Source organism: Camelus dromedarius, chromosome 9 (assembly GCF_036321535.1).
Source record: "Camelus dromedarius isolate mCamDro1 chromosome 9, mCamDro1.pat, whole genome shotgun sequence".
Taxonomy (NCBI): domain Eukaryota; kingdom Metazoa; phylum Chordata; class Mammalia; order Artiodactyla; family Camelidae; genus Camelus; species Camelus dromedarius.
The window spans coordinates 21,366,837-21,379,587 of record NC_087444.1 but is presented as its reverse complement, the minus strand read 5'-3'; the positions used below and the strand labels follow the sequence as shown (position 1 = coordinate 21,379,587).

The 12,751-nt window shown below is 36.7% G+C and overlaps 1 protein-coding gene across 3 annotated transcripts in view; it reads right to left on the bottom strand.

Moving 5' to 3' along the window:
* Positions 1–12,271, bottom strand: part of MAN1A2 (mannosidase alpha class 1A member 2) — a 149,158-nt gene extending 136,887 nt beyond the window's left edge. For all 3 annotated transcript variants that reach the window (XM_031457900.2, XM_010980687.3, XM_031457899.2), the window contains exon 1: positions 11,290–12,271. In XM_031457900.2, coding sequence (XP_031313760.1) covers positions 11,290–11,591 — 302 coding nt within the window. In that variant the 5' untranslated portion in view covers positions 11,592–12,271. The remainder of the gene's footprint in view (positions 1–11,289) is intronic.
* Positions 12,272–12,751: the final 480 nt, after the last annotated feature.

Here is a 12,751-nt window from a genome sequence, read left to right as displayed (position 1 = left end):
AATAACTGAACCAGAACCTAATATGTTAACATACATAAATCATTTTTAAAACGCTAAATTAAAAAACTTGCTGAATGAGATATTTAATGTTTAAGAATATGCAGAACAATATAACTATATGCATTTATTTGCATATATAATTTATATCAATATATACATTACAGAAGTATAAAAGCATGCACTGAGAAAGACAATGTCAAACTCAGGCTAGAGGTTTACCTCAAAAAGGGTAATCCTCATCTAAAATAGGAAAATGTTAAGATCTGAAATAATGGATACAGTGACATGAGTATTATCTGTTAAGACTTTTATGTATGCTTGTAACTTCTTAGAAATCAAGAATGATGGAAAGGACTTACACCAGATATCAAAAAATACTATTATATACTATTATAAAACTATTAAAAGTGTGTTTCTTTGGGGAATAACCAGAAAGATCCATAGGGGATTTAAAGAAAAAACATTCTACGTATTCTGGGATATACTCTTTTATTTAAATAATCCCCTGATGACAGACATATAGATCATTTACAGTATGTCATGTTAAAGCTTCAGGGGACATTCTTAAATTTCTCTGTGCACTGATGTAAAGATTTTCCAAAGATAAGTTTAGAAGAATTGCTGAATCAAAGAATGTGTACTTTAAATTAGTTAACATTACTAAACTATTCTTCACAAAAATTCTATTAATTTACATTTACACCAGCAGTGTAAGTGCAAGAGGAGCCAGCTGCTCAGTGTTTACTGCACCCTATATATTACCAACCTTTTTTAAGCAGAGGGAAAAACCTAGGTCATGAAAAGGTAAAATGCTTAATGGTATCACAGATTAACAGAAAAATAATTCACATTTTTACATACATCAAGTAAGTATAAACTTTGTATCACATGCTACCTTACTGCAAAGTAATTGAGAAAGTCATGTATGCACATGTAACTTTACTATAAACTTACAAATATAACCCTATGAAGCTACACATAATTAGTTTTAGATACATGAATACATACAATTGTGCCAGATCTCAATTTAGGACAATGATCTACATTTTTTTTTAGATGCCAGGGTCTGGTTCCTTACTGAAAAAAGTTTCAGAACATTGCAACTCACTTCCATATAACCCAGTCCATATGCCAGAAATGCATAAATTAACGACATAAATGCATTTTAGGAAAATAAGAAAAGGAAAGGAAGAAAGATAACACTATAACGTACCTGAACTCTCAAAAAATGCCAATGATCAGAAAGCATATACCTGAGCCTCACCCTAGATGAAGTATCTCTAAGACCCCTAGAATCTGATTCCAAAGATAACAATATATGCTTTAAGACAATGTTAAGATTTGAATCTAAGGTTTAAATTTTTCAGTAGTGTCCAAGTAAAAATTAATCTTCTATAATATTCTCCAATAATCTCAATACTTAGTATAATGCTTAGTACATCATAAACACTCAAAAACACTTGCTGAATAAATGAATGTGACCATTTTTTTTTTAACAGTAACATCAATATCACTAAGCAGACACCAAGAGATCTGCAAAAGAGAGGTTGATAATACAGATATGTAAATGTCAAAAATGTAAAAGGAAAAACAATACATTGTTCTTTGTAGTCTCCCGATGATTTCATATCCTTTTTCTTTTAACTATTTATATAACTTATCTATAAAGTTCTTATTAAGATATCGAGAATGAAAGAACACTTTCAATGGCATCTTTCAATATTAAGGTTAGGAAATTATAGTTCTAAATTAAAGAAAATTTAGCATCAAGAATAGTAAGAGCCTTCACAGGATATGAGGTCCGAATTACTTAAGGACTCTTGTTTTACACAGAACCTTTCCTAAAGTCTTAGGTAACAAATCAATAAATGTAATTGTTAACTGAGCTCAAAAATGACACCTAGAAACTGTAAATAGTATTACCTCAGGCCAGTATTAAAAATGTTCAATAAATTATACTTTTAAACTTAGAAATAAGAATGTATAAAACAGCATTTCAATAACTTGCACTTTTTAAACTGGATTATATTTAAATCTATATAATAGACTTCAATATATAAATGAATTCATCATTTATGAAATGATTTTTAAACCTTAATTTTTATATGTAGAAATGACACTAATTCCTATTTAGAATGCACTGTATTTTCAAAGTATTTGTCATGTCTTGAAATAAATTACTACACATTCTTCAGCCTCTGCTTCATAAAATTACTAGTATTTCATATGCATGAGTTAGAATCTTTAAAGATTCAGTCAATTCCCTCATTTTGTAAATAAGGCACAGAGATGTTAAATAACTTAACAAAATAGATCCAACAAGTAAGGGTAACACTGAAACTAGGGCCCCTGTCTTTTAACACTGAGCTCAATGTCCTTTTAAATATACATAATGGCTTCCTTTTGGACAATATAAAATTTCATGATAGATTATTGGAGGAGATTTTCCTTTACAATAAATCCTAAAACCCAATCTGTAAATAACCCCCCAGGGCCTGCTTCATTACAGCCATATTCTAAAAGAAATAAATTCCAGCAAAAATTTAATGCCAATCAAAATAAACTATTCTGACAGAATTTGCACAATTATGGAAAATGAAAGTAGCAAAGTGATTTTCCTAGCCAAGAATATGTAGAGTCAACCTAAATCTTAAGTTAAGTATTTTTATAACTTTCAAACAATAGTAAACATAATCATTGCCCAGTTAATCAATTAAATTAATGTTTATTACCATGTACTACTGATTTCAAATAGATGTTTAGCTTCTTGGTACCAACTTTCCAATCGTGGCTTGATCTAAATTTTACAGTGTCCATAATACCCAACTTACAGATCTGATGTGAAGACTAAATGTTAAATATGTGAAAACACTTAACACCTACTTTCTATTGTTTTCTTCCTTTTTTCCTAAAGAAGGAAAAATTCAATGTGAAGGCATGCAAAATACCTTAGGTACATGTGCACCAATAAGTATTTTCTAGATAGGGTCGATATGAATAATTCCCTAGTTTTAAAAATTATTTTTAATAAAGTGTATTTTATTAAGGACTGTATCTTTCTCATTTTATGACATCATTTGTCCTACTTTTGCAACTTATCTCTCAATACTTCCTTGCATTTTGTTTATATCTCCTCTTGTGTAATGTGTCATCTTGCCATGGACGTCATTTATTCAACAGATATATGTATTTATTAAGGACCAAACACACATCAAGCATTGGAGATATAAAAATAATTCAAAGACAGTCATTTGTCCTCAAGCAACCCTTGTTGTATTGGGAGAGACATACACAAGCAAATGACTATAACTATGCAATCATAGACAATACATGAGGAAAGATAAAAGTACATGGGTATAAAAATACCTAAAGGCAGGGAAAGTAAGGAAATAAATCTGTGGATGTGGGTAATCTCAGCTGTTAATGGATAAATTAATGTTAGCAAGAATGCTGTAGATCAGAGAACGTTATTAGAAATAAAATTAAATGCAAATCAAAGTAATTCAAGCACAGATTTACAATACTAAATAATGATATTAAAAAATAAAATTAATCTTAAACTACATACTACAGAGGCTACATAATCTACTTAAGTCTGTATCAATAACATGGAAGAAATATTCTGAAATTGTATGTCTGAATCTTTAATAAGAAAAATCAAAAGAAATATTAATAAATAAAAGTGAATAAACATTTCATAACCCTAGGCACTTGTTATAAAACCCAACAGAAAAGTTGGGGAAGGCAATTTAGTTTTAAAGCAAATAAACTATGCTCGAACAAATTTAATTTCCTTAAAACATTTAACTTCATCCAATAAATAAGTTCACATATTAACATTCAACTTCTGGGGCACTGAACAGTATGTCATCTACAGGAATTTCCAACACTGACTTACCAACATGAAAATCAGGACTTACACCTTGGCATTCTGCATTTTAACCATAACATACTAATATTTTATTCTTTTCTGAGAAGAATGAAAAACATACTGATTTTATAACGCTGAACTAATAAAAGCGAAGTCACTATCACTGTGCTTAGGATCAAAATTAGACTTTAAATAAGACTATACAAAATGTCATCTGGTGAGCAGCCCCAAAATACAGCCTCTTCCAAATCACTATTAACACTCTGATCACCTACTGTGGATCGGGTGCCCCTGAGGAAACACAACTGTCACCCAGATTTCGGTGTCAAGGCAATTAACATGTTAATACTTATGAAAGATGCAGAAAATAATAAAAACTCAGACTATCAAAAAAATGAGTCATGTTAGAATCTGGAAGAATTCCTTAGTAACTTATAAGCCATACCTTTACTTCATGAAACAAAAAATGTCCAAACTACTGTCCTACCCCAAATGTAAATTATCTCAGAGACCCAAGGGTCTGCCCCCATGAAAAAACGGGACAGAGAACTCCATATAGTCAGAGCACTGTTCAACTTGCCTTTCCCCAAGATCCCTTCCCAATTCTTTCCTTACCATCTAACTAGCTCCTGGAGGATGAGGGCAGAGAGCACATGGAAGTAGAGTGAAAACCTGTTCTAGCTGGTAGAAGGCAAGACAAAGAGGATCTCAGCAGCTGTCCATGCTGCCTACTGTACTCGGAATTGTGAAAACTACTCTAGAGCCCAAACAGTTGAGAGGGCTAAAGATAACAGTAGAACAGAGGAAACAGACTGAGAGCTATACAAATTAATCTGTCCTCCAACTACAGAGTTGAAAAGGGTATTCACTCAGTATATAAACAGCTCCAAGAAAAAAAAATGCAACAAAGGCATCTACATCAGATTGCTGATAAATGTCAAGTATAAACTGACCTTACCTTATTCACATCCAAACAAAGAGAAGTAGGAAAAGTAACCACAAGCCAACTGGGGAGAATACATTACAAGAGAAAGTCCAGCAGACATAGAGGATAAAATGTGTGACCTCCCTAAAACAGGAGTAGAAAGCCGTAAGTGAAGAACAGGATGGGGGAATGAGGGTGGGGAGGCGGGGTGAGGGGAAGGCATGGAAGAGACAGGAGATGAGGAAAGATAATAAAAATCATAACAGTGAGATTTAAAATTTCTACTCTTGCAAGAAAAAGAAAAACTGAATCAAGTTAGAGGTATAAATCATGACATGAAAAACCTATGCAACTCTCATTATAAAGCACACTGCAATCTGGACTAGCTGTATGTCAAGTTCAATAGCCACATGACACTACTGAGAACCATACTGCCTAGGACAAGTTTACAGTGGTTATGTTTAGTACAATCACACAGCTAGTTAGTAAAAACCAAGACGCAATTTTAAGTCCTTCTTAACCCCAAAGCCTATTTTATTTTTTTACCTCACAGATTTTTTTATTGAAGTACAGCTGATTTTTAGGCTAGTTTCATGTGTACAGCAAAGTGATTTGGTTATATACACATACACACACACACACACACACACACATATACACATTCTTTTTCAGATTATTTTCTATTATAGATTATCACAAGATATAGTTCCCTGTGCTATACAGTAAATCCTTGTTGTTTATCTATTTTATACTTAGAGTGTATCTGTTAATCCCATACTCCTAATTTATCCCTCCCTCACCCCTTTTCCTTTGGGTAACCATAAATTCATTTTCTGAGTCGGTTTTTGTTTTGTAAATAAGTCCATTTGGATCATTTTTTAGATTCCACATGTAAGTGATATTGTATCGTATTTGTGTTTCTTTGTCTGACTTACTTCACTTAGTATGATAATCTCTAGGTCCATCTGGGTTGCTGTAAATGGCAAAATCTCATTCTCTTTAATGGCGAGTTATATTCCATTGTTTATATACACCAAATCTTCTTTATCCATTTATCTGTTGATGGACACTTAGAGTGCTTCCATGTTTGGTTTATTGTAAATAGTGCTGCTGTAAACACTGGGGTCCACGTATCTTCTCAAGTTAAGTTTTTGTCTTCTGGACATATGCCCAAGAGTGAGTTTGCTGGATCATATGGTTATTCTTAAAGCTTTTAGTTTTAAAGGAACCTCCATTGTTTTCCATAATGGCGGCACCAATTTACATTTCTACCAACAGTGTAGGAGGGTTCTCTTCCTTCTACATCCTCTCCAGTATTTATTATTTGTAGACTTTTTAATGATGGCCATTCCGACCCATGTGAGGTGATACCTCATTGCAGTTTTGACCTGCATTCCTACAATAACTAGCAATGTTGAGCATCCTTTCCTGTGCCTGTTGGCCATTTGTATGTCCTCTTTGGAGAAATGTCAGTTTAGGTCTTCCACCTGTTTTTTTATTGGGTTGGTTTTCTTTCTTGATATTTAGTTGTATGAGCTATTTGTCAGATTTTGGTTTTGTTTTTATTGACATATAGTTGATTTACAATGTTTTGTTAGTTTTTGGTATACAGCTTAGTGATTCAGCTATACACATACATATATCCTTTATCATAATCTCCAAAGCCCACATATTTTAAAAACAAAACAGCAAAGCCCATTTATATAATGCCATTATATAAAACAAATGTCAGTTTTAAAAGGGAAAGAAATTAATAAGTAAAATTTTGATTAGATAGGTCTATTATGTATACAAATCACAAACATGACACTTGATGTATATCAGTGTATACTTACAACAACGTTCACGTGGATGATAACCAATATCTGTTCTGGTGACTTTAAAATCACAGGTGCTAAAAATGACTGTCATAAACATCAAACTATACATTTTATGTCATCATCTGGAAGGTATGTTGTTTGAAAACTCTGAATTATTTATGATTCACTTAACAGAAGGGAATATAGGTTTTCTCATGAAAATATTTTATCCTAAATTGATGCAATATGAATTATATATTCCTTAGTAGTCCGTAACCATGTCACCCAGACACTGGTGGTTATCCTGAACTACCTCCTCCTCGTGTCTTAGGCCCCATATTCAGTCAACCACCACCTTCTGTGAAACTTAACAATTTAATATCTCTTGAATCAACTACTTTTCTCCACTAATTTCTCTCCTTCTCCACTCTCACCACTGTAGTCTAAGCCAATATTCTCTGTGACCTAGACTCTCCTGATTGCACTGCATTTCCTCCTGTTCTCCAATCTAGTGTTTACACTGAAACTAAAGTGATTATTTAAACTTTTCAAAATATTAAGTGATTACAGCATTACCTTGTTTTAATGCAAACTCTTAATGACTTTCCATAATATGTAGGATAAAGATCAAAATACTTGACTAAAAACTCTTCTGGATCCTACCTAGGGATTCCAAACTCAACAACAACCAGGTTACATATTAATTCTAATGAATTTACAAATCTAATGATTTATTTATCTGGCAACTTAACTGAGTGACATAAAATAAAGAGCTCATGCCCCTGTAGAGGAAGTAGCTGTTGCCTGGATCCAGCTGAGCGTTGCCACCAGAAAATACAGACTTGGATGTTGCTATATCCTCCAATTTTTTAAGAGAAATCAGAAATCCAGACTTTTCTGTGACATTTCCCGATATGTGAATGCTGGCAACTAATTCAAACTTTTCGAACAATAAGGAGGCCGAATCTGACCTCTCATCTAATCTCCTCACCTAGCCCCACACCAAATAATCTCTACACCAGCCATACTGAATATTTCTGTGATAAATCAAAGCCTTTCTGTGTGTCCCTAGTTTCTTGTTTGTAGGAAAAAGGCTTTCAGCCTCTCCTAGACCTCCCCTGAGTTCCAAAGGGCAGATTAAAACAGTTACTAATTAGGGGAGAGAGGGAACACCAAAAGAATAACAATAGTGCAGCCTCTTCCAGGACTGTGCATAACCAAATGATACATATCTCTAAATTCTTCCACTGGAACTAAGGCTCCTACCCTGGTAGCGGATGGTAACTTCAGGCTGAGCACAATAAGCAGGTGGACCCCAGACTGCTTGGAACCAGAAGGCTGATGATTGAGATTCCTGGAATACCACCGTTACCTTACCACCAATCCATGAGAGGAAAGTCACAAACCCCGCAGACCTCCTCCCCAAATTTTGCCTATGAGAACACTTCCCAGATAGCCACTGGGGAATTTGAGTCTTTAAAGGATGAGCTGCCCCATTTTCCTTGCTTGGCCTTTGCAATAAACCTTGCTCTGCTCCAAACTCCCATTTCAGTATGGCCTCACTTTGCACATGAACTTGGGTTCGACAACAATACCAAGCTTTTTTCTACCTTTAGGGCTCTCACACTTCGCGTCCTCTGCTTTGACCACTTTTTTCCCACATCTCTATTTTGCCTAGCAACCTCCTACTTTTAAGTTTCTGAGCAGCTGTTTCCTTAAGAAAGCTTTCCCTATTCCCGTTGCCTATCTCTGAGCCCTCACCCTCAATCCACAGGCTAAATCACATACTTATGTGCCCTTATAGCACTGAGCACATGAAACTCACCACATCTAAAGAATAAATTTATTTATTTAATGCCTGTCATCTCCCCCCACCACCCCCACCACCATGGGAAGCTCCATAAAAGCAGGGCCTGACGTAAAGCAGGTATGCAATACCCATTTGTCGTTAAGTAGTTTGGTTATAAAATGTTCTTTTAGACAATAAGGTTTTGGTGTACTTTAAAAATATTAATTAATCCTTACCAAACTTTTCCTAAACCAGCACAGTATTTAAAGGTTAGTAGACTCAGAATTAAAATAATTAAAACTATATAACTATTGATAATAACAGCTAATATTTATTGAGCATTTACTAAATGCTAGGAACTATGCTGAGCACTTTGCAGGTACTATCTCGTACAACACAACAATCTGTAAAGTGGATGTCACTGTCATCCAGAGGAAGTAACTTAGGCACAGAGTTTAAAAATTCGCTCAAAATTAAACATCTAATCAGTGACAAACTAGGATACAAATCCATGTAGTCTGATTCCAGAGCTTAAGCACCTAACTACTACACTAATTAATTAAGAAGAGCCAATTCAACAAGTATCTTTTAAATACTATGAATTAGAAATAATGGCCATGATTTATTTTTATTACTTATCCATTAATGTAAGGTTCCTCATCCCTCTATCCTGCACCCTTCTCCACACACACAAAATTATGATAAATTACCAATTTGTATTTTCCAAATTAAGAAAGATGGTTTTCTGACCCACATCCAAAACAGGTACGATCTTGGTACCAACTAAGTCTGTTAAAATATTATCTTTCTGAATTACTTTTAAATATGTTGATGTTTATATATTAATATTTTATATTTTACATTTTAAACATCATTTGAATGATCTCTAAATTGAAATGTATTTCATTGCTTAAATTAGAAGAATTCTTATAACTACAGACTGTGTTTTCAGATAGGGTGACAATTGATAACATACTAATAAGCAAACAAAAATAAACTGATATAACCACATAAATATGCACAGAAATAATACAGGGATTCCTGGATACCTGAACTCTCATTATTCAAATTCTTGCTTTCAAAAACTCAGGATCCAAATAGATTTGAATAAATTCTCACATATATCACTTGTTATCCAGACTCTTCCTATCAAAAATCCAGGATTTGGGAGAATTCAATAATCAAGCTCTCACTCCAAACTAAGGAACCAAGTAGCTTCAGATAGCGAAATGCAAGCATATGTATTCAAGAGCTACATAAATTTAAGAATTACTGTTTTAAGAGATTTAAATAGTCTTTTAAAAATGTGAATAAAATGCACATATCTGTATTTTCATTCAAATTTTAAATTTTCCTATGTGAATGTTTTTAAACTAGAATGTACCGTATTTTTTAACTTTTAGACCACACTTAAAATATAAAGGAAACTGTTAAGTATATACTGTTAAGTATATGATAGATTACTATAATAGAGTTAAATAATGTTAATGTGTGGCTTCAAAGATTTCTGAAGTCAGTCCTAATATATTTTTTTTAATACTTATCATAGCTGGTATAAACACCAAGGGAAATAAGGTTTTCAAGGAAAACAGTACTTTCAAGTGTTAATTTTTCAGCAACATATTTCACAGAATGTATCAGATTTTTCTTAAAGTCACAAAGAGTAAGGGGCAAAATAAAAGAAAGACATGAAAAGAGAACAGAGGTTGAAAATAATAGCAAAAATTTCAAATTAATTTGGTTACAGAAGAAAAGTATGGAAAAATTTTAGAAGTAATTACTCCATAAGGTTCAGCCAGAAGTCAAAGCAGCAGGGAAATAATCAACTAGATTGAGAAAAGGAGAAACCAGAATCATTACAGCAGTGCATTTTCCCACAGTATTTAACTTACGATCACACCTCAACACAAGCTTTTCCAAAACCATCATGCTTGATGAAAAGTTAAAACTAACATCAGTTGAAAACAGAATTCAGGCTTATGATTTTTTTTTACATACTCAAAAATTATTTTAAAACATAGAGAAAAGAGGGGAAAGATTTAGAAGGTTAAAAAAAAAACTGTAGGTCTGAAAAAAAGTAAACTACTGTCCCAAGTTCTTCTTTTGACACAAATTATACAAATGATTTAAAAAGACTGTAACTAGAGCTCCCATTTTAAACTAATTTGGCTATATTCTCCCAAGAGCTCACTTAAGATTTGGTGATTTGAAAAAATTAAATCAATCAAATTCTAAGAGTTACTTGACACATTCCAACTCTTCCATTAAAAAAAAAAATCAGAGCAAAAACTAAATTAAAAAAAAAATCACAAAATCCTGTCTACAAGATTCACAGAGTGACATGACTTAAGATTCAATGATACCTTTAATTTAACTGGGTACATATAGAACACCAGAACACATCTATGGTCCCCATGTTTGGCTTCCTAAAAAGCTAAGATCCACTACTAAGCTTTAAGCCAGAGAATGATGGCCCTTTGGGAGAAAACAAACCCTTAGGCGATGTCAGGAGTCAATGGAACTATTTCGCTGGGTGGTACAACGACTGAATGCAACACATTCTTAATAAATGAAGGTACAGTATATGTCACTATTTCTTAAGGTTAAGTTCTCATACTCCCAATCCCCATTGGTACAACACCATCAGACACATCAGACTCAACTCCACAAACAGCATCTCTGAGCACAAATGTTCCTCCTGTATAAAAGGAAGGAGCTGGACTTTAGATGGGGCCCTAGAAGTCCTTCTGCTTTATAGTTCTATTTAACCGGTTCTGAAATAACAATACAACTCTCACGACTCAGGGAAAGTTACATTTTACTACCAAAAAATGACCCATTTGATGCAATAAACCATACCTTGCTCAGCTAAACGTTAATACCAGAACTTCTTAAATAAACAAACCTGTGTCTGTGTTCATCTGGTCCATGGATCAGGAAAACTCCAGGGTTTTTAGCCCCTTTGCCGGCATCTACATGAGGAATTAACACATCTTCCAAACCCAGATCAAAGCGTTTGTGTTTTGAAGAGTCTGGAAGGAAGAAGAATGCCCCAAAACACAGGGTGATGAAGGCACTTAGAATAAGGAGGAGGATAAACTTCTCGGAAAGTCTCAATGTAGCCCTGTGATGCGGGAAGGAAGGTGGGCCCAAGTTCAGAGGTGGTATCCTTCGTCCAGAGAGGGGTAGCAGGGCTGGGGTAGTCATCGTTTACGCTCTTGGGCAGAATATTTTATAAAGTTCTCATCTTTTACCAAACGTACGATACACTGAACAGTCTTCAAAATCCTGGCCAAAAAGGAAGAACTCAATTTTTCGCCTCCTAAAGGACTGTTGTGCTTTTCAATAAGGTACCTCTTTCACGCCCGTCCAATTACATGCAGAAACGCGTGTAGCTCCCAAACGATCACTAGTTTCTGTCCGGTAACAAATTTTCTGCCATTTGTCTTTCAGTACCTCATTGGGTAATTACAAGTCTCCTTCTCATTCCCAAGCGGAGATCAGGCAAGCAACACCGCAGAGAGGATGCAAGGTGGGTTCTTCCATTCCTGCACCTCGGGGAGATGCTCCAACGGGATCTCCCGCCCCAAAAGGGAGCCTGGCGTGAACCGAGGAGTTGGGGAAGGTTCGCTTCAGCTCCTCCGAAGCTTCGATTCCAGAACCTCTTACCCTCAGTGGGGGGAAAATAAGGGGCTGGCTCCTCGGAAGTCGGCCAAGCTGGAGGAATGTCTCCCGCCCAGCCGGGAAGCCGAAGCAGCGGCGCTGGGCGAAAAGCAGGAAGGAGGGCTCGGACGCCCGCGCCTCCCGACGCAGTCCCGGGGCTCCCGGCGCCGGCGAGAGCTCCGACGCTGCCCCGTCGACGGCCGGCGCGAAGGGCATCCGCGTCCAAAATACCTGCGCCCTGCCCGCCGCGGCGGCCGCGGCCGCTGTTGCTACCGCCCGGGTCTGTCAGCGAGCGGAACTTCCTCCTCGGCGGCCACTGAGAAGCCCGGGCGTGGGCAGGGGGAGGGGACGCGCGGCGGCCGCCCCCGCCCGGCACCTCCTCCTCCTTCTCCTCCTCCTCCTCCTCTCTCCGTGGCCGCTTAACTTAACCCCGGCGCGGGCACCCGAGCGAGGCCGCCGCTGACCCTGCCGCGCCCGGTCGCGGCGACCGAGCCCCCGCGGCCCCGGAAGAAGAAGAGCCGCGGCCCCCCGGTCCGAGAGCCCGGGGCAGGCGCCTGCTCATTCCTCGCTCAGCCCGGGGGCGGCGGCAGCCCCGGGCGCACGGGAGGGGCCGCGCCTCGGGCGGGCAGAGGTCAGCTCTGTCTCCTTCCTCCCCGGCCGCCGGCCGCCGTGGGGGCCTCCTCCGCGCCGCCTCGGGCCCCTCG